Source organism: Hydra vulgaris, chromosome 06, assembly GCF_038396675.1.
Source record: "Hydra vulgaris chromosome 06, alternate assembly HydraT2T_AEP".
Lineage (NCBI taxonomy): Eukaryota > Metazoa > Cnidaria > Hydrozoa > Anthoathecata > Hydridae > Hydra > Hydra vulgaris.
In genome coordinates, this window is record NC_088925.1 from 17833847 (window position 1) to 17857500 (window position 23654).

The 23654-nt window shown below is 27.6% G+C and overlaps 1 protein-coding gene across 2 annotated transcripts in view; it reads left to right on the forward strand.

The window, feature by feature from the left end:
• LOC100208604 (ubiquitin carboxyl-terminal hydrolase 5) overlaps positions 1 to 23654 on the forward strand; it is a 53599-nt gene that overhangs the window by 14409 nt on the left and 15536 nt on the right. The window contains exons 4-19 of one of the 2 annotated variants that reach the window (XR_010639029.1): positions 1104 to 1138; positions 7486 to 7581; positions 7664 to 7806; positions 8103 to 8194; positions 15388 to 15575; positions 15779 to 15918; positions 16089 to 16287; positions 17140 to 17295; positions 17389 to 17494; positions 17575 to 17755; positions 17846 to 17934; positions 18012 to 18116; positions 18219 to 18314; positions 18830 to 19002; positions 19219 to 20560; positions 20752 to 21724. Coding sequence is in view for 1 of the 2 variants with exons in the window: in XM_065799426.1 (XP_065655498.1) it covers positions 1104 to 1138; positions 7486 to 7581; positions 7664 to 7806; positions 8103 to 8194; positions 15388 to 15575; positions 15779 to 15918; positions 16089 to 16287; positions 17140 to 17295; positions 17389 to 17494; positions 17575 to 17755; positions 17846 to 17934; positions 18012 to 18116; positions 18219 to 18314; positions 18830 to 19002; positions 19219 to 19372 (1953 nt within the window). In the remaining variant the exon portion in view is untranslated. Of the gene's footprint in view, positions 1 to 1103; positions 1139 to 7485; positions 7582 to 7663; positions 7807 to 8102; positions 8195 to 15387; positions 15576 to 15778; positions 15919 to 16088; positions 16288 to 17139; positions 17296 to 17388; positions 17495 to 17574; positions 17756 to 17845; positions 17935 to 18011; positions 18117 to 18218; positions 18315 to 18829; positions 19003 to 19218; positions 20561 to 20751; positions 21725 to 23654 lie in introns of those variants that run through there. The other variant, XM_065799426.1, reaches the window with a different exon arrangement.

Genomic DNA, 23654 nt, shown 5'->3' on the forward strand with positions numbered 1-23654 from the left:
AAGTTAAAATGAAAAAAATATTTTGCAGGTTTTTTCCATTTACCATCTTTAAGTTAATGTTGGTATCTGTACTTTTTCTTCCTTCACACTTATTTTCATTGCATTTTATTTTCCTTTAGGGATCATCCACAAATTACACAATGTATAATTTAATTGAAAAAATTTTTTCACAAATTTCATTTGCTTGAAACTTTAATTAAACCAATAACTATAACTGCCCTTCGATCTCATTGAAAATTTTAGCATAAAAGAGCAAATGATCTCCTAGTTCAATTTTTTAAAATAAATTTGTCATTACATGATTTATGAACAATCCCATATTGCAATTAAAAGATTGTCTAAAATAATTATACAATTGTTGTGTAAGTGGGACGTAGAGACAGAAGGCCACTGTTAATTCATCTGTGTTAAGATTTCTTGCAGGTCAGTCAATTTAAATTTTTACATTTACCATTATTTTTGAGTGATGATTTCCCAAAATATAACAACCAAGTATGTTCAAGTTTAAATTTATCAATTTTTTAACTTTAGTTTTACATAATTCCCTGATAATTTATTTCTTTGAATGGATCACAGTGTTTTTTTAAAGCTGTTTGTATCAAGAGTTATAGGCTTTTTCATGGTAAAACATAATTTTTTGGTTTAAAAATAATTACTATCCTTTGAATTAAAGCTTCAACATCAGTGTTTCAGTATATCTCCTAGTTTTATTATGTGTTGAGAACTTGCTGTTTAAAATGTGTGCTAATCTTTTATGCAACTATTTTTACATCCAACTTTTGAGCAGATTAGTCAATCAAGCTAAAATTTTAGAGTTGTGGTTTTTACATAAAATCTGTGGTCAAAATTTTAGGCAATTCTAAAGTAGTACTTATGAATATATCTAAAAAGATAATTGCACATGAACTGTCAGCATTTTTTTCACTCCTTTTATAGCTTAATTACTTTAACAAATTCAATATTTTACAATTTTATATATATTAGGTTTATACTTTATTTTATTTCTTCTAGATTTTAGTTGCCTAGTTATTTTAGTTAGGATTGCAATTTTAATGATATTTTTTATGAATATAAAAGTTTATGCAAATTTTTTAATTTTACAGGTGTAGAGGGTGGATTTGATGTAAACCAAGACAAGGTTCTTTTAAATTTATTGTTGTTTACATATTTTAACTGATCAAATTATTTAAAATAATCAGCATTAATATTGTTACTGATTATTAGTTTTTGTCATTTTTTTTCTTGTTGCTTTTGTACTTAAATTGCTTAAGCTAATGTAGTATTCCATGCTATTGGAGTTATCACAAAAAAACTTGATAAAAAGTCAATATTTCATTTTTCTGACTAAAAAAACAAAACTTAAATATAGTAACAAATAAAACTAATATAAGTTGAGTTTAACGAATTGAATAAAAAGTTAATTTTTGCAAAAAAAAAGTGCATGCAAGGTGTTAGAGGGCGTATGAAAGTATTCCTGTTTAAGATGCTACATCGTTTTTTTAAAAGTTGTAAATTATTAGGGGAACATGTTATTACATTCCATGGATCCATGGCCTACTATATTACATGTCCATAAATGTTACATTTTATAGGCTGATAAAATGTTACATTCACAATGTATACAGTACAATCGCTCTAATTTGAATCTCCTTAATTCAAAAACCTCCATAATTTGATTAAATGCAAAGTCACTGTGAAATGCACTTAAGAAACTCTTAGGTTCAACTTTCTACAATTCAAATGGATTTTTCAGATCTGACAGCAAGATTCTCTCTGTAAATCAAAATTTTTTAACTTCTAACGTGTAAAAAGCTCATTAAACTGTCAAAATCTTTTTTCAAATTTCAAGTGTTGTGAGTTTTTAAAAAACAATTAGTGTAAATTATCTTCTACTGTTTAAAAAAAATCATGGCATCAAAAAGAAATAAAGAAAACAATTTTAGGCGGATTTCTTTATAGTAAATTTAGTAAATAAACTTGGTATTGATTTTAAAAATAAAAAGAATCTTGACTATTATACCACATTAATATTAAATATAATTTGCTGCCACGCTCATAATGTGTTCTATATGATAAAAAAACATCGGTTTTAAAAAATATTTGAATTAAAAATAATTTAGGGGTCCCCCAAGACCTTTGAACATATAACAAGTTACTAAAATTATAAAAAAAAATCATGTTGGGTCTCAAATGAAACGAAATTATATAAAAATTTTAAAAAGGATAACTTTATTATATAAAAACAAATGTTAGAATTAAAAATGAAGTTTATTAACTAAAAAAGAAAAAAGTGCATCTTAGTAAGATTTTTTACAATATTTTTTTTCAATGGAGTTTTTTATTTTTTTACTTTTTTTTTTTGCAGATGCAGGCACCCTAAATACCCTAGTAGAGAGAAAAAGTGTGTGGAGCATTAGTGATTTTAGACACAACTTTCAGAAACAGTTTTTGTCAGATTCAAAGTGATAGTTAATATGCTTGTTACATGGTAGACCTTTTCTTTAATTAAAGAAAAACTTATATATCAAATATTTCATCAGAAATTTGAATAAATAATATGAGGGTCACTATTTATATTTCGCGAACAAAAACAAATAGTTAAGCTGCCAATATATTTTTATTGTTTTTCAAAGTACTCGCCACGATGATTGATAAACTTTTGCATGCGCTTAAACCAATTTTCAAAGCACTTATTCCATTCCAAATGAGGTATCTCCAAAACATGATTTTTGAACGCTTCAATAGCTTCTTCGGGCGATGAAAATCGTTGACCACGCAGTTTATTCTTCACAGATGGGAACAAAAAGAAATCATTGGGTGCCAAATTTTCTTTGAAATGTTTCGTGAGCGAACAACTTTTGTTGGATTTGGTTCATATTGGAACACCCATACAGTCGACTGCTGCTTACTTTCGGGCTCATACGAATATATCCATGATTCGTCACCTGTCACGATTTTATAAACATCTTTTGAAGCACCGCGATTGTATTTCTTAAGCATTTCTTTGCACCAATCGACATGAGCCTTTTTTTGAGCGATTGTCAAATTATGTGGGATCCAACGCAAACATAACTTTCGCACAGCTAAGTGTTCATGTAAAATCGCATATATGCTGGTGGAACTAATGCTTAGGGATGCCTCGATCTCACAATAGGTTACATGACAATCTTGCTTAATCATTTCATGCGCAGCATCAATGTTTTTTGGCACTACAGTCGATTTTGGACAACCTTCACGAAACTCGTCAGACAGTGAACTACGACTACGATTGAATTCACTATACCAGCGATACACAGTGGTTTTTGATGGAGCTCATCCCCAAAAGTCAAATTAAGTTGATTGACGCACTCTTGTTGTGATAATCCACGTCGAAAGTCATAAAAAATCATCGCACTAAAATGTTCAAGGTTCAGTTTTTTGCTGAGATGAAACTTTCAACTAAATATAAAATAAACAAATAGCGTCCATATGACAAAATGTTCTGAGTACGTATATTGTCAAAAATGTCAAACTTTATGATGGAACCGTCAGATGGACTCACATGATATCAGTGTTGCCAATTCCCAAAATATAAATAGTGACCCTCGTATAGAAAAATTAAAATTGAAAAACTTACAATAAAAGTTTATTTTAATATTTGTTAATGCTCAAGGTCTTTTATACAGCCCAAATTCTTTCTTAGAAAGCTAATAAGTAGATCTGAACTTCAAAATAATCTTCTCATAACATTTTCTCTATAATTTTCTCTATAACTTTAGTGGACACCTAGTGTCCACTAAAATACTTGCCTTAAATATAAATTTGTGTATTTTAGTGTTGTGTTTCAATCATTTGTTGTACCTAAACAGTTGCTTTTTGCTATATCTACAATTCAACCCAAACGATCTTTCATCTTTTGTTGAACAATGTTCTTTTTTTTAAACAATTCTTTTAGCATCTTCTCTTCCAGTTGCCATTTTCCTAATTCAATTTTAAAACTTATATAAAGACATCATTTAAAGCACCTATTCCATGTATGCAATGTGGTCAATCCAAGCTCAGTTAAAATTGTATTTAAGATTTTTGAAAAAACATTTAGATTGTTCATAATTTAAGAGTTCAGTTCATAAATACTTGCTCATACTTAGTTACTTAATGGCGAAATTAGTGGCTGCTTTTCTACTAATCTTTATGCATTCCACTTTATGTTTGATAAAAAGAAGTTAAAGACTGTTTGTTTTAATTACTGTATTTATATTCTTGTGAAAAGTAGTTCTATTTTTGTGTAAAGTGGTTATATTCTTGTGTAATAAACTCAGCACTTTCTTTTACATATTGAAATCGCGACAACAGTAAAATGTAGAGGATGGTTTTTCATTGTTCCATTCTCTCGATTCTTTAATATAAAGTTTAGTTGGTACAATTCAAGATAAAAATAACATTACTCTACATAACTGATACTTATCTTGCCTTTTGAGCTTTATTTGTATAATGATAGTTGACCCATCAAACCCTATTTTGTGTATAACTTTTCTGGAGCCTTTACAGACTCATTGAGTATTTTCAACAACCTGTATGTAGTATGGTCAATAAGACTCTGTAAATCAACTGAATAATCAATAGTTAGTGTTCCACAATAAAGTATGCATAAAAATTAACTTTTAAATGAGTTAATGACCTTCCTATGCTTGTTATAAATGATTTTGCAAAAAATTGAAAAGATTAATTGAAAGAAAAAAAAGATTAAAAAAAAAGTAAGATTTGTTTAACTTGTAAAAACAAATAGTTAAATAAATGAATTATGAACTCATATTGAAGGAATATTATATATTTTTTACATATATTTATTTTTACATGCCATTACTTTAGGAGATTCAGTTGCATGCAGTAGTAAAGCAAATATAGATCAGCATTGATATATACATACAGATCAGATCTGCATTGACATTGCAGAAAAATAAAAATAATATTCACTTATTTGAAACAAATTTAACAAAATGTAAGCTGAGTTGGTTCACACCACTAATTGATTATTAAAAGTAATGTTATATAGTTTCAAAAAAATAATTTTGTGAGATGATATGAATTAATTAAAACATAAAAAATGTAATAGATATCTCTCTACATGTACTCTCAATTTTGTAACAAGATTTTTTTTTTTTTTTGAGTAAACTTTATATCAAAAGTGCACCATCACAAGTTATTAAACTAAAGTCAATAGTAATTAAGGTTACTTTAAAGGTAAGTTAAAAATATTGACAAATTCGAACCAAATTTGAAAATTAGTTGTTGTTTTATGATTTACATCATGAACATGTTATAAGTTTCTTGAAGATGCCTTAAGAATGTTGTATCTGTGACAACCACAAAAACATTTTTGTTTGAAGCTAACTATGAGGCTAGTCCAAGCTTTTTTTTTGCAATACTAACATATTGATGTATTAGACATAAATCTATTCTGTGAAGTGTCATCTACAGAATGCTTTAAAAATAAGTGAGTGTAATGCAGAGACTCACAGATTGTGAGAACATTTATTTAGTTGGTAAGCAATTAATTGAGCTTTGATATTAAGGGTTCTTGGCACACTAAGGTAAAATAAAAATCAAATGTAACCATTGAAGACAATTAATACATTTAGGTCAAAAAGGTAGTAAAAAAAGGGCAATTATTGTTGAAGATTAATGCCTCTTGAAGGTAATTAATCCGTCACTTTTAGATTTTATTTGGCATACTTATGTGCAAAAGCGTTACTATAAATATTACAAACATGACATAAAAAGCGCCTCCAAGAATGGTTCATTAAATGCTGTTTGCCATGTTGATTTTGCAGAGACTATACTACGGCTACTATATACCACAGCTTTAGTAACAAATGTTATCAAACCTGACAAATTTCTAGTCCCTCCAATTTTAAATAAGATCTTTAAAATTATTTTGAAAACAGTAACTGATATAAGCTTCTTCTTTGAAAATACTGGCAGTCAATTCAAATTCAATTTTATTATGCATTTCATCACACAATTTAAAGTCAAATTTTCAAAAAAACTGTATTGGTTGGAACTTCTTAGCAGAAAAATATGGAAAAGGAATAGTTGATGGTATTGGAGCCACAAAGTCATGCAAATATGCTGACAATCATCTTGAAGAAATTATGGGCTCAACTGATAATCCTTTAAGAGTTTGTTTATTCATTATATATTTACACCTGACAATCCATTAACACTTTGTATTTTTAATAGTTCCATATATCTTATTTGTGTAATCATAAATGAAATCATGACATAACTGAATAAATACTTTTTATGAGTTTTAAACCAAAAAATTTCTACTGAGTCTAAGTGAATGTAAACTTACTGTTTATAGATTAAATCAATTCCTAAGATATTTAAAACATTAAGATTTTATTTAGGTATTAGTTGATAATAACTTTTTTTTTAATTTAAAGCAGATAAATGACGTATTGTAAACAGGGCGTTAAAAACTTGTGTTTATTCCTCTGGATGCTCATGAAAACTAAAAAATATATCATACTTATTTGCATAATTTGAAAAACAATTCTTAAAACATGCTTGAAACTATCAAGTTTTACTTTTTTTCATATAAAAATCATCAAATAAATGATGTCAAATACAAGACACGATTTTAAGTTTTAATTTTATTTTTTGCAATTTTAGATTATAGACTCAGTTTAAAAACAAAATACTTTATATATATATATATATATATATATATATATATATATATATATATATATATATACACACACACACATTAGCGTGGTCATTTAAGCAACTTTTTTTTTAATGTCTGCTCTCACCCTCTAAATGTGTTCTATATAATAAAATAATACTAGAATTAAAATTTTTGAAGAAAAAATATTTTAGGGGTAGCTCAAGACCTTTAAACATTAGGCGTGCCCCTATAGATATCAAAACAAAAGTTCTTCAAAAGTATACATCTTGGGTCTTAAAAGAAGCAAAATTATATATCACCATTTCATAATACACTTTGAAAAAAAAAAATTATAAAAATTATAAATTTTTTTTTGTAAAAATGCATATTTTAAGTTTTTAGTTTAAAAATGTCATTTTCTAGGCAGTGAAATCTAAAATAATAATTTTTTTATAAAATGATTATTTTTAAGTTTTTATATAATTTTGCTTCTTTTGAAACCCAACATGATATACTTTTAAAGAACTATTTTTTTGATAATTATAAGGACTCGTTTGATGTTTAAGGGTCTCGTACTAGTCCTAAAAATATTTTTGCTTTCGAAAATTTTTAATGCTAGTATTATTTTATTATATAGAACACATTTAGAAGTTGAGAGCAGACAGTTTTAAAAAAAGTTGTCTTAAGGACACTCTAATATATATATATATATATATATATATATATATATATATATATATATATATATATATATATATATATATATATATATATATATATATATATTTATATTATATATGTTCCTTTTTTTTTCAAAACATTTTTTATTTAAGACAGAATATGAAGATGTCAACTGTCTGGTGCTAACTGACTTGAATGGAGTAGAAGTTAAACGATGGAGTCTTCCAGACATAACTTTACCAATCAATGTATATTTTATTTCAGTAGTACAGTAATCTTTGCACACATTCATAAGAGTTGCATTATATCTAGTTCTCGTTTTATCTTTAGGCTCAGCTTTCAATTACAGCAGTGTTGACATTACAAGGAGCTACTGTTCAAGATACAATACAAGCTTGGCAAGAGAAACGTAATGTTTCTAGGCATGCTATGGATTTAAAACAACTTCATAATGGTGTTAAAGTTTTTCCAACGTAATAAAATTCACAATTTTCTCTTGGAGGCCTCCTACATACTTTTATAATTAATTTTTGCGCATTTAAAACTCTCTTCACTCTCTTATTTGTTTCTGTTATATCAAACATCAAACTCTGTTATTCAAACATCAAACAATCCTGTTTGATATTGTTTTAATATTAATGATATGAATTTTTGTTCTATTTAAGGTTAAAAAAAATTTAAGTTCTTTTTACTGGTTTATTAAATTTTGCATTTTTTTAAATTAGTTTTCGATTATTTTTTGAATGCTATTGAGTTTACGGTTGTTTAGAGGATGGAAGTGTGCCCATTGTAACTTGACAACTAATTTGTGGCTAAACTTGACAGATGGAACTATTTTATGTGGAAGAAAATATTTTGACGGTAGCTGTTATATTATTTAATAATTTAAAGAATTTTAAAGAAAGAAAAAATACTAAATAGTTATTAATTGAAGTAAAAAATATTAAATAGTTATCAATTAGGGCAAAGTGCCCTAATAATGGCTGGGTCTTATTATAAGCCAAATTTGAGTCCGATTATATTGCATTTACTTATTTGATCGAACATTTATCTGATTGATGAATATAACTTTGTGTTTCTCTAATATATCTATGTTTTGTTCTAATGTTTATAAATATTTCATTCAGTCTTGATTTTAAAGAAATCTTATTTTTATCAAAGGTAATTTAAGTAAATATTTTATACCCTCAGTAATAATATTTGGTTTTTTCAAGCAACTTTGAGACGCATTTAAAGCAATATTCTTTCAGTTACCAGGTTTTTAGTATATTTTGATCTGTTGTTTTACTTTAATATTATAATGTAAACTGTTTTGTTGGTCAATATACGATAGACAGAAGCATAATTATAATCTAAACTCTCAGATTTCAAATAGGTCTTAATAATAGCCACTTGTTTGACCAAATAAGAGCCACAGCTCCTATTTGTAACCGATGTAGCTATTATTAGGACAATAGTTTAATTTATTGTGTATAATAGACTATATTATAAACTATGTTATAGTTTATATATAAACAATGTGTATATATACATAATGTATATATGTATAGACTACATGTATGTATATAGAATATATTATAAACTATATTATAGTTTATACACAATAAATTAAACTATTGTCCTAATATTAACTATAATTATTATTTACTTTACCGTGTATAATTACTAAATATAATTCATTTTTACTTTAGAGTGTTTATTATAAGAGTTTACTATCTTTGTATATATGTTTACTATCTTTGTAATGTTTGTAAGTATGTACTTTTATATTATATAATGTTTGTAAATATTTAAAATTTGGTTTAAATATTTATTATATAATTTATATTTTAAAAAAAAATTATTATTTTTATTAATTACTAGCTACATAATAATTTTAAAAACAAAAATGCAATTACATACTTACAAACATTACATAATACATATATACACACTATGTGAAAATGTAATATAAAATATAACATTGTATATATGTATTATGCAAGTATTTTGTAAATATGTAATTTCATATTATATGTTTTTATATATTTAATTTGATGCCCACTAAGCATACCGATGAAATTCTACCAAAATCATATCTAATTATGTTGTATTCAACGATTGTACTTATGTATGCTATGTCTGTTATATTGATGCATAGATATGTATAATAAGCATATTTTATGCTTGTATATGTATTTGTTTGTGACATCTGTGTATGTTATGATAATATATTTAGATTAGATATATCTAAGGTCAACTATTGTAGTTAGTATACTCTATCTTTTAGATAATTTGAGTCATTATGGGAAAAGCGACAAAAAAAAATAACGAAATTAAAAAGGAACCTGTCTCTAGTTTTAAATCGAAGTGCAGTGCAATTTAGTATTCCTCGGTCAACCCTTGGTAAATATTTTAAGGGAGATCTAGTTCTTGGCGTCAAGCCCAGACCTAGTCCAATATTATCTACAAATTTAGAGTTAAAATTAGTTGAATATGCAGCAACAAGAGCTGCCCTTGGATTTGGATTCAGAAGAAAACAATTTAAAAAATATGCTTCAGATTTAGTCATAAAACACAATTTAAAGTTTAAACGTTAAACTCCTTCAGAAAAATGGTGGCGCTCATTTAATCAGCGACATACAAATTTAGTTTTGCCAAAGCCTGAAGGTACTTCATCAGTTCGCCATCGATGCATGTCTGTGCCAAAAGTAGCTAAATATTTCTATTCACTTCATGAAGTTTTGAGGGACACACATGCCCTTTTAAAGCCTTCATTGGTTTGGAATATGGATGAGTCTGGGCTACATTTTTAAACCTTCAAAAATAATTGCAAAAAGAGATCAAAAATAACATTCATATTGTGGAAATGCCAGCATATTGTTCCCATTGGCTCCAGCCTCTAGATCGCATAGTATTTGGTCCTCTTAAAACATATTATAATCAAACATGTCAGGAATTAATGAGTGAATATCCTGGAGTTACTGTTGATAAGTCAAATTTTTGTGGGCTTTTTAAGAAAGCCTGGGATCAAGCCCTCACAGCTGACAATATTATTTAAGGGTTTTGATCATGTGGCATTTATCCATATAACCTATCTGCTGTTCCAAGCACAGCTTACTTACCTAATTCTATCTATTCCATAGAGCAGCTACTTGACAAAAATGATCTGCTTGAATCAAGTCTGGACCCAATTAAAACTGACACTAGAATGTCAAGATTCGAAAATGCAATAGAACAGGAAGTCGATTTTGAAGTTGAATTAGGCACAAATAAACCTTAAAGCATGTCTGAATGTAAAATAGATAATAATTTGGTAAACCTTGACAACAATACTCACAGTTTGTAGATTTGGGGTCCTAATATCAATGAAATACCCTATGAAAATCCTTTTAGTTGGTAATAGTACATGCCTATGGGAGTCCATATTGAGGTGTTTTGAAATCCCTCATTAACATCCAAATGGAAATTTGTATCTCTAAGTATTTATAAACTAAATGATCTAAATTCGGACTTTGTCAGAGCTAATTTCATACAGTAAACATGCTCTGTGAAAAAAATTAATAAAATAATTAATGTTGGCAATCAAATATTTAAGTTTTCTTATTTTTATAACTTTTTTCAAAGTTTGATTTATTACGTTGATTCAAGAGCATTCTTGAAAGCTCAAACCTTGTGTCCGTATCCAGAGTTTTTTTGGAAGAAGCAGTTGTACAAAACAAAGAAAATTGTAAACAAGGTTTTTGTTAATATATTTGTTAAGTTTGAAGATGCCAAGGTTTGCAAAGACCCATGAAGAATGCAGAAAATCTGTTTGTGTCATTTGCATGAAAAAAGGTGACCAAAAGCTGACCGAAAACTGCAATTCAAAGATCCTTCAACAAATCCAGAAAGATCTCAATTTCAATGATGAGAGAGTGCCTTTGGCAACTTGTATCTCATACCGATCTCAGATTGAAAAGCTTTGTGAAGGGAAAACAACCGTTGTGCAAAAACTTTACCACTTTGAGACAATTTTAATCAAACCTGCAACTCGTTTTTCTAATGTTTGTGAGTGTTTACTCCGCCAAATTGCCAAGCTCAAGGGAAAAGAAAAGCATCCATTCGGCAAATTCCAAGACTCAGAGCCCAAACTCCCACAGCAGGCTTCTCAAAGTGCTGAAAAGCGTTGCACAAAGTGCTTGTCAATTATTGGACCTGGGTTTCCTCACAACTGCACTTCAGGAACTCGCCATGAAAATCAGAGGAAAATTGCAGCTGCAGATCCTGTAGGAGCAGAGCAAGTTGCATCAGCAGTTTTGGTTTCTAAAAGTGCCTCTCCAAATGGAACCATCAGGCTTAGTCAACCAAGTGGAAAGATGTTGTCTACGAGAAGAGGTATGATGTGCTAATTTGATATTTGTAATTTAATTTAAAAAAACATTTGAACTTGTCAATCAAATATTTTAATAGGGCTAAATAGGGAGAGGCAAAGTTAAAGTAAATTAAAAATGCTCCTTCAATATTCTTGATTGATTCTAATTTAATTTACTTAAAAAAATATTCTTATTATATTTTGTTCTAAATTAAATTCTCAAAGCTTTATCTAGTTTAATCACTTAATTGATTTTGAACTTTCTTTTTTTTGTTTTTGTTTATGTCCATCATCAACTCAGCAACTCTTTAAAGAACCTCTTACAATGGAAAATATGGTTCAAATACAGCAGAATACTGGGCTGTCCAACAATGGAATGCGAAAACTTGGCTCAACCCTGAATCAAATTAGTCCTGTAAGATTGGTGGAGCCAAGTTTCCCTCTAAAGTTTGCTCAAGTTGGCCAAAAGCTTCATGATCAGTTTATTGTCAGCAGCATAACTCTGGGAGAAAATAAAGAATCATGCCAGGTGGTTTATTGCCAAAGTCTCAGCAGTCTCAGTGAAGCCTTTAAATCAGCTCGAAAATTAACAGAATCTGCCATTTTGAAGTTGGGAATTGATGGAGGAGGCTCCTTTCTGAAAGTAAGCTTCACTCACATTGTTTTGGAGGAGGATGAAATGCCACCAAACAGCCCAGTTCAGAAAACTATCAAACTGATGTCTCAACCCTTAACCAAAGCAACAAGTATAAAGCAACAAATCCTGATAGCACTTGCACAAAAAACTTCAGAGAGCTACCATAATGTGAAAGCTATTTTGAATCTCATTCAATTTCAAGAAGAATGTCAGAAAGATTCTCTCATCATTTCTTGTGATCTCAAGCTGACAAACATTTTATGTGGAATACAGTCTCACAGCAGCAAGCATCCATGTTGTTGGTGTGATGCCCCATCACCAAATCTCCAAAACTGTGACCACCTGAGAACTTTTGGTGAGATCAGAAGACAACATTCCAAATTCATCAGAGCAGGAGTAGATTTGAGAAAATCAAAGGACTTCAAAAATGTTGTTCACTTGCCAATACTCGATTTTCCAGATGACAAGCTCGTTCTTGAGGCTGTCCCACCGATGGAGCTTCATTTTCTACTTGGTGTGGTAAATCACTTGATTAAAACTCGTTATGATCTTTGGCCCAAAGCCAAGGAATGGCCCTTATTATTTCACATTCCCATCCAGCCTTTCCATGATGGTCATTTCAATGGGAATGACTACATGTAGCTCTTGAGAGGTGTGAGCAAACTCCAACTACTTTCAGAAACGGAAAATTTTGCTCAAGTTCATGGCTTCATTCAAACACTTATGCTATTCAAGGATGTTGTGACTTCTTGCTTTGGCCAGAATTTGGACCTTGACTTCGAATCCAAGATTTCTCAATTCCAAGAGAGCTACATTAAACTTCCGATTTCAGTTACCCCTAAAGCGTGTGCAGTGTTTTTCCATGTGCCTCAGTTCATCAAGACGAAAAAAATGAGAATGGGCCTCTTCAGTGAGCAGACAACAGAAGCCTAACACTCGAACTTCAAGGTTCATTGGGATTGCAAAAAAATCAAAACTCTGCACTAGAAAGATTTTTTACATAATTTATTTCAGAAAAAAAAGTTTGAAACATTTGCTTTCCCATGTGTCTTTCCTTGAAGAGTATTCTAATCAATTATCAGAAAGAAAATTGTTATTTATCTCGTAAGTGAAGTCTTGTAGAAAATAAATGAATAAAAATAAAAAGTCCCTATTTTTACAGATCTAGATATCATATTTTATAAAAATTTCACGAAAACAAATATTTTGGTCTTAAAAGCTATCCATAGCGTATATGAAAGGAACACTTTTGCATAAAAACTTAAATGGCAAATAAGTTTGTTGGATTTTAATGCAGGATTTTGAAATTACTCCTTTGGTGCTACAATTAGTATACACAATGAGGAAGCTCTTATTAGTATACACAATTACTACCTTAAAGGATTTTCATAGGGTATTTTATTGATATTAGGATCCCAAATCTATAAACCGTGTACTGCTTTTTTGATATGGGATACCCATTTAACTCATGAGCAGTTAACAACTTTCAACTTCTGTATTCAAAATGGCTATGACATCCCAGATCCTTTGTATAAATTAAATAAAGAATTCAAACTGAAACAGATTTCATATGCATATGCCATTTTAGAAACAGATGACTCTGTTCCAATGCCAAATAAATCCATAGTTCCTATTCCAGTTTTAATAAAACCAATCTTCAGCCAATTCCTGTTCTAAATAAAACGACTGGACAGTTTAGTTTTTTTTTTATTGAAACCACTGATCATTGTAATCTGATGCCAATTGAAACCATTGTTCAGCCTAGTCTAACACCAATTATTTCGTGTACAAAGCATTCAACTAATGATAGTGACAATGATATTTTGCCTTATCCAAAGATATATGCTACCAAGACAAAACAAAATCGAAACAAGGTTCAAAAATATTTTGTATTAACTTCTCAAGAAGCAATACAATCTAAATTGAACGATGAGGTAAAAAAAAGAGAGAAATTCGTAGCAGCTGAAGAGAAAAAATTGATAAAGCAAAAAGAAAAAGAAAATAAAGCACAACAAAAACAAGAGAAAGAGATTCAAAAGTTATCTAAAAAAGCTAATTCAGTTAAAATGAGAAGTCAGTTCACTTCCAATGATTATATGAAGAGATATTGAATTTCAAGATATTGAAAGTCAATATCTTTTCATATAATCAAAAAATCTGTACTGAAGTACCAGTAAATACAATTATCAATAGTTCATTATCAAAACTTCTCAATATATTATTGTAAAGTTTATTGTCCATATATTTAAAATTGCATTATTATATGCAAGTTGAAATCTTATAACAGCTATATGCTAAAGCAATTTTTTATTTAAAATTTATTCTATGCTTGATTTTATATAGAAGTAATTAAAAAGTTTCTTAATGTTCGGCTGTCTTAATTTGAATAACAAATACTGTTAAAGTTTTTTTTGTTTATTATCAACCAAAATAATATTTTTACGCAAAGTATAGAATATTTTACTTTTAAAAAATTAATCTTGGTTTGTAGTACTATGAAGTAGATCTAAGTTCATTATTAGGCTTTAATCGTCTGTCTGGATAATGCTTTTCAATATATAAGCATTTTTAGATATGTAGATTTAAGGTAATGTAAGTGGCTCATAATAGGTGCTATTTCTTAATTTACTGGCTACTATATGGTCTGCCCGGCCATTAATTGGTACACAGTTAAAATCTCTATTTAAATAGATTTTTCTCTGAATTAAACATTTTTTTAAACTAAAAAAAGTTCTTATAAGGTGTAGGCGTTAGTCATTAATAAAACAGTAAAAAAAAAAGTTCACTGTTACATTAAGGCATCCTTAACAGCTATCTTTAAGAAATTTGTGGCTATTAATTGGTTACTTTACCCTACTCTTAAAAGTTTTTTTTGGCTTGTTATAAAAAACAAATATAAACTTTTTAAAGACTTTTTTTTTTTTTGATTAGTTTATTTAGTTTTTTTAATTAGTATTATTTAGTTTTTTTAATTTTTTTTTTAGTTTTTATTTCAAAATAGTTTTCGGAATAATAACAAACAAATAATTTTCTTTAAGCAAACGTTATTGATATATATATATATACGTTATTGATATTTTTTAGGATCGGGTGGTAACAATCATGCAGCAGACTATTACAAACAAACAGGCTATCCATTAGCAGTCAAACTTGGAACAATAACAGCAGAAGGTGGGGATGTATATTCATATGATGAGGATGATATGGTGGAAGATCCAAAATTATCTCAGCACCTACTCCATTTTGGAATAAATATTGAGCAATTAAAAAAGGTTTTTTTGGTCTTTTATTGATCATTTTTATTTTTATTTTATTTTTGATCATCAGATTTTATTTAATTTTATTTATTAATAAATTTAAATAAAATCTTATTATATTTTATTTAAATTTATTGATCTTATTTTTCATTAGTTCTTATTTTTTTATTTTTCTGTGTGATGCAAGTGAAGTTTACTATTTTTTGTTAATTTTTAAGACAGATAAATCAATGACAGAATTAGAAATTGAAGCAAACTTGTCTTTAAAAGCAGAATGGGATGCAATACAAGAATCTGGAAAAAAGCTAGTCCCACTATATGGACCTGGCTACACTGGAATGATTAATTTAGGGAACAGGTATTAAATTTTATTATAGTTATAACTTATATGTGCAAAGCTATCTACTATACAGTGTCATCTTTTATGTGAAGTTTATTCAATGCAAAGGTATTCTTTATGTAAGGTTATTTTTTCTAAAAAGTTTCCTTTTATGCGAGGTTAACTTTGTGTATAATTTTTTGTTATAGTTGCTATATGAATTCAGTGATGCAAGTATTGTTTTCATTTAAAGAATTCCAAGATGCATTTGCTTTGCCGTCAGAGCAGATTTTTGAAACTTCTCAAGCTATACCTCCATTAGACTTGAATATTCAACTTGCTAAACTTGGAGCAGGTTTATTGAGTGGTATTTATTCACAGCCTCAGTACAAAAATCAAGATCAGTTGGTAAATAACATTCTCAAATAACAAATAACTTTATAAACAAGTTTTATTTTTTTAGTTTATATTTTATATAAGTTTAATCCCTTTTTTTATAATTATTATTTAATATTTTTTTTAAATTTATGGTTTTGATTAATGTTTAACTTCATACTATAACTATGGCACTTAATGTAAATGTTTGTAATTGCAACTCTTAACTAAAAACATATTTATGCAGTGTTTATGTATTTTTATATTCTTTTTAAACAATTATTCCAATAATTTTGTTTATTATTTTTGCTAATTTACAAGATCTTCTTATGTAGTTTGGAAAATAGGAATAGATGAGAGATAATGAAAAAGTTTCCAACTAATTAAAATTTAGTTTTCTTTTGACAAATGATTGACAAATTTCATTTAATAAATTATTAAAATGGATTTAATCTTAATGAGTCTAATTTCATTTATTAATACTATTTTTTTCTTTCATTTTCAACATTAGAATTCACACTTGTATTTTTTTAAAACTTTATGAATGAAAAAGAACTTAAGGTGTAAACAAAATATATAGCTTTTTATTGACAGTGTTTTAAAAAATCCTTATGCTTGTGTTTTTTTGTGTTCTTTTCCACTGTTGTATTTATTATCTTAGTTATATATTATCATTTACTCATCTATTAATCTTACCCAACTTGACTGACTAACTTTGTCTTATTGCAAAATAATAATTTTTGTAAGACATCTGATAAATGTTGAAAATTAATGTTCACTATCAGTTAATTTTAAGCATCTGAAAAAATGAATAATGATAAAAAAAGTTATTTAATAAATTGCTAAGATTTGTTTTGAAACCGCTTTTAATATTTTTTACTTTAGGGTGTGCGTCCTCAAATGTTAAAATCATTGATAGGACAAGGACATGCTGAGTTTTCAACAAACCATCAACAAGATGCTCATGAATTTTTTTTGCATTTACTTAATAAAATTGAAGATAATCTGTTGACACCATTACATAAATTATTTAGTTTCCAAGTAACAAAACCATTTATTTGTATATTTATATTGCATTTAATGTTTATATAATTTTAATTTTTTATTTTGATTGTTAATAAACTTTTGGTTTAGTTTGAAGAAAGACTACAGTGCATGCAGAGTAACAAGGTGTCTTATTCAAAACGAACTGATATGGTCTTAAGTCTACCTGTTCCTCTTCATGCAGCCACAAATAAAGGTTTTAATGTCAAAAAAAATTTTTTTTTTCCTTTTTTGAATTTGTTGAATTAATTAAAGTCCTTTTTTTTTTTTGTATAGATGAGTTTGAAAAATTTGATGAAAAATACAAAGAAGCAAAACAGAAAAAACTTTATATTGAGCCTAATTCTATTGTCAGACTAAAAGTGCCAATGTCTGCCTGCTTAGAAGCTTTTATAGCTGATGATATAATTGAAGGATATTACAGTTCTGCTATGAAAGCCAACACTGTTGCTAAGAAGTATAATTACTAATTATTATATGTTAAAGTTGATTTTATTTATTATTTTTCTAATCAAACTATGAAAATTTTTTTTTTAATTGAAATTAGAATGATAAGGTTTGCAACATTTCCACAGTATCTAGTTGTGCAACTTAAAAAGTTTACAGCAGGCGATGATTGGATGCCGCAAAAACTTGGTAAACAGTTTTATTTTTGAAAATTAAGTTCATAAAGATTTTAGCCCAGAATGTCTTCAGTTAATTTTCTTATCTAGATGTGATGGTTGATGTTCTTGATGAGCTTGATCTAAATCATCTTAGAGGTCATGGTTTGCAACCTGGTGAAGAATTGCTTCCATCAGAAAAGTTACCTGCCCAAGGTTAATAGATTTATTAAATTTTCAATTAACTTTTGTTTTCTACCTAAGTTCTTGTTGACTAAAATCAAATTTATTTTTTTCTTTTCGAAATTTTGTAAATAGGGCCAACAGCTAACGAAGAGTATGTTAGTCAATTAATGAACATGGGTTTTTCATTCGAGGTTTGCAAGAAAGCTGTTATATTATCTAATAATCAAGGTACTTATCAAGTTTATTTTGCTAAATTACTTTAAAAATTTTTAAAGTTGTTTATGTTTTACTTTTTTATGTTTAAAGTATTGAAGCGTTATAAATTAAAGCTATTATAAATTAAAGTTATAATAGTCAAATTAGTTGACAGCAATCAAATTAATTAATATTGACAGCAACTAATGACAGCAAAAAAAAATTTTGTGTTTAAAGTATTGAAGCGTTTCCAGTAATTTTTGTCAAATTTATAAACATGAATAGATTGTTTGTAAAAAAAAAAACATATATATAGACATTTAATCTCTCAATTTATTTCAGTTTTTTTAGTTAATTTTTTTTTTTTAATTATATGACCTAGATACTTAAGTTTATCAACGAAGACTAAGTTCACATTCACTTGCCCACTAAAAACAGAGTTATCTTTTAATTCTTTAACAGAGTTAAAGAATTAAAAGACTTTTCTGTTTTCATTAAGAATGAGAAGTTCTGTTAAGAAATTTAATGTTTTATTTTCCTTAATTAAGGTGTTGAAGCAGCCATGAATTGGATTTTTGAGCATTCTGAAGATCCTGATTTTGAATCACCTATTGTTCAGCCATCTTTTTCACAACCCTCCTCTCTGGACCCTTGTGCCATTGATATAATTGTTTCAATGGGTTTTGGAAAAGAACTTGCTATATTAGCATTACAAAAAAATGTAAGATAATTTTTTTTGTTTTTGTTTTAGGTGGCTGAACTAGTTAGTGTAAAAATTATATGTCCTGATTAACAAATAATTTACTCACTTGCTATAGCAATTGCTCTGTTATTTCAAAATGAGCTTTGCCATCTTTTTTTGTTATTTGATTTGATACAGAATAAATAAAGTTATTTTAATTTAATTATTTATAACAATTCATTGTTTTATGTTTAGCAAAATAACATCGAAGCTGCAACAAATTGGATATTTTCTCAACAAGATGGGTTTTTCCCAACTCAAGATTGTGATCCAACTCTACCAATTGAAAAAGCTAATGAAAGTGAAAAAGATATCAGTGATGTTACTGATGGAAACTTGAATGACGGAAGTAATAATTGTTATGTTATAATTATTTTAAATAGTATGTGTATTAGGATGTTGACTTTTTGTTATCTCCAGTTTCCTGTATAAAAAGCAGATGAACTTTGGTTTGAAAGTAACTGAAAAGTCATTAGTTTTATTTAATTTTTGAAAAAGGTCACCCACCATGACCTTTGATTACACACTGGCTCCCATATATAAGTGAATTTTTTTTCTTCAAAAGTTTATCAACTTGGGTCTCAAAAGAACCAGAATTTCATAGAGATTTCAGAAATAATAATGGACTCAAATAAAAATATATTGCTTATATTTTTTATACAAAAAAACAATAATTTTTAACTAAAAATTAAAAAGGTCATTTTTTATGACATTTTGATTGCATTATTTAAAAAAAAAAAGTTTTGCTAGAAAAGATTATGAATTATTATATTATTAGCTGTCATGACCCGTATGATATGGGTCATGGTAAATCTGTTCCACACCCGACTATATCTAAACTTGTTTTTAATTTGGTCTTCTTACATCAATCAAAGAACTTTAATAAATAGCAGAAAATCAATTAATTTAAAACTTTTGGCTTTTGGTTAACAATAAATTTACTTTAAAACTATACTTATTTAATTTTAACTTAGATGACAGTTACGTAATAATTCTTCCGGTGTTTTAGGAATATAAAGGTTTTAACAAAAAGATTTATAAACTAATTTTTTTAACCTCTCATTAAAGTTTATTTAAAATACAAAAGAGGACACAGAAAACAGGTCATGGTTCCTAGTTATCTCAAACAAGTTAGCTTTATCGGTTTGATTTTATTTTATAGAAACTCTTCTGTAAAGAATATATCTACACGAAGTAATAATTTCAAAGAGAAAAAAATATAAAATTTAAGGAGAAACAAAAAACATTTTTCTTGAGGTAAAAAAATACTGTTACACTTTTAAGAAGATTAAATTAAAAAGTTATTATTCTTTATAAAGCACTGTCAAAACCGGTACGATGATAACAGCGTTACACAACTGACTATATCTATACTTAATTTGCTCTTTACTTCAATAAATCTTAGTTTATAGCAAAGCAAATCGATATTAAATTCTTGACTTTTAGTTAGCAATTTACTTTAATATCGTTTACATAAATAAAGTATCTTTAACAGAGATTACATTAGTGTAATATTTTTCTAGTGTTTTTGGAGGCTGTGAATAATTTAAGGCTGTAATAAAATTTTTATAGATTAAGGCCTCTCATTAAGATTTATTTATAAAGCAAAGGAAGATACAGAAACGAGTCACAGATCCTAGTTAAGTTTTATTTGTTTGGCATTTCTTATAGAAACTTTTCTGCAACTCATAACATATGCGGGATTTGCGAATTGTTAAATTATTACAGCTATTATTTGTACCGAATCTTGGCACAAAAACATTCTGGGGAATAGAAATATCTAGATCCGTAATCACCTAAGTGATTAAAGTATCAATGTATTCCATTCACATATTAAATAACGGGAAAAAATCAAAGTGAAAGTGACAATACATCCATGCTAAAATTATTTCAAAGAGAAAAAATAAAATAATTTATGTGAGAAATAAAAAACATTTTTCTTGAGATAAAATAAGAAATTTTTTTGGTAAAAAAATATTACAAAAAAAAATTTAACATTAAAAAATATCAAAAATACTTATAAAAACAACTTAAATAATAACGTTGTTTTCATTATTCTATAGATTTTAGTAAATGCTATGAAGATTATTATCAAAAATGATCTCTTATGGCTGATTTTTGATTATTATCAAAAATCAGCCATAAGAGAAGGAACTCGATCTAAAAATGGAACAAAGTTATTTTAAACACTTATTACACATTAATTACAAGCGATATGATTTAAATTCTTCAAATGTCGAGATGATTTAAATTCTTCCCATGTCTGAAAATATATATATATATAAATACAACTATCTACTAAGATGATACTTACATAAAATCTACTATTAAAAAAAAAAACAATAAAAGCAATTAATCAATGTAATAAATCAAGTATAAGTGAGTACAACAGCTTATTTATCATACTCACTTATACTTGAATTATTACATTAACGGATTAAACTGGAAAACACATCTTCAGCTATATTGAAAAAATAAAAGGTACAATAAAAGCAATCAATGTAATATAAATTAATTATTGGCAGGTACAAAAACTTATTGTATTTGAAGATGCAGCAACTGAAACTACATAGAAAAATTAAGAATAAAATAAAACCAATCAATCAATGTAATAAGTCAAGTATAAGTCAGTACAACATCTTACTTGTAACAGAAGCAGCTAGAGATAAATAAAAGAAAATTAAAAATGCAATAAAACCAATCAATCAATGTAATAAGTCAAGTATAAGTGAATACAACAACTTACGCGTTACTGAGGAAGTTGGGTTTGTCACTATATAAGCGATTATATTTATTTATCATAACTTTTATCAGACATTAAACATAATATAGTTACTTTCTAATGTAGTGTAAAATCATATCTAAAAAAAAAGGCCAAAACTAATCACAAATTGAAAACAATGCATTTAATTTTAGATGTACATAAATAATTAGGGTGTGTAATAAACACAAAAGAAATTTTACCTACCAATCGATCTTTGTAAATCTTATAATTTTTCTAAATAGATGAACAAAATAAACAAAAATTTACAAAATACTTTTAGTTTTTTTAACATTAAATAAATAGATTTATTTTTTTTTATATATATAACTGACAATATATGGGCAGAACACCTTCTTCAGGCCTTAAATTTCCAACACAATACAAAATTTGCCCACAGACCCTAAAACAGAAAGGGCCATTATTTGAGGGAGGAGCTATTTCGGTTTAGAAGGAAGCAAAAGATAAAGAGGAATTATAACTCCTTATGTGTTTAAAAAAATTTTGATTGACAGCATGATCAAAAATTTTTTTGATCATGCTGTCAATCAAAATCCAGCCTGATTTCTTTCATTTTGATTACAATTTATTTAAGCTCGCCTGGGCTGATCTCTTTCGTTTCAACGATGATTTATCTCAGCTCGCCTAAGCTTATTTCTTTCATTTCGACGACAGTTCAATTCATCTCCCCTAACCTGGTTTCTTTCATTTCGACGAAGTCTAATGATTTCACTTCTTAAATTATCAGACGTAATTAAGCATCAAAGGAGTGTGTAAAAATGATGTTTAATATAATAAAAGTTGAACTTTTAGTTTTCTTTATTAAACTTATCTAAAATAAAGTGTAAGCAAATAAAACAGAGTATAATATAATAATCTAATTATATTCTAACTCTACTATTAGTCATTTAAATTAGATGTTTTAAAATAATATTGCAATGTGTAAAGACAACATTTCTATCAAGAACTTAAATTAAAGTTATAAATAAATTGATATAATCTTTTAAACTGTGTAATGTTATATATTTAGGGTAGTTATTAATTATTGACAAAATATTATTCGTATTTAATCAAAAAAACAATAAAAAGTAATTTAAAAATTATAAAACTTTTACATATAAAAACTCATAAACAAAGCAAATTGAAAAAATTATAAGGTCCGTCTGTTCAGCAAGTACTGCTAGCTTTGAGCGGTGAAATGTAATCCTCCATCATAAAATCCCTTTCATAACTTTGAAATGCATTTAATGCAAGATTTGTAATAAATAAGTAAATACAAAACTAATAATAGAAAACATCTATAAACAATCATATATTTGCTTCAAGTGAAGAAACTTGGAAATATAGAAACTTCTTATTTTTTTTACTATTTTAATTTTTTTATATATATTTAATATTCTAAAGAAAAAAGGTCAATAACACAATGCAGAAAAATTAAAATGTGTATATGTATTAAAGCTGTGCGAGATATGGTTTTTTATCTTCGATTGAGTTCGATCAAGATTACAAAATATTCTATTGAGTTTGAGTTCGAGATTATTAAACAAATTAGTAAAAGTGTACATTCAATGCATTTAAAAATGTCATCATCAACAAACCATACTTATCCTAATGCTAAAAGTCTACAAATTTTTATGAAGATAGGTAAGTTTTTCTACATACTCTGATAGAAGACTGCAGTGTTTAATGAAAACGATGTTCCCAGATGTTTAGTTCAGACGCTCTGAATTGACACTGGTCGCTAGGATTGCCAGAAGTGATTGAGCAAGCTTAGCAAGACAAGAAAATCGACTTTTATTTTGCCTCCACCATGTCAGTGAACAATCATTGCGCCCAATTCCATTTTTTTACAAGTATGTCTTCACATCAT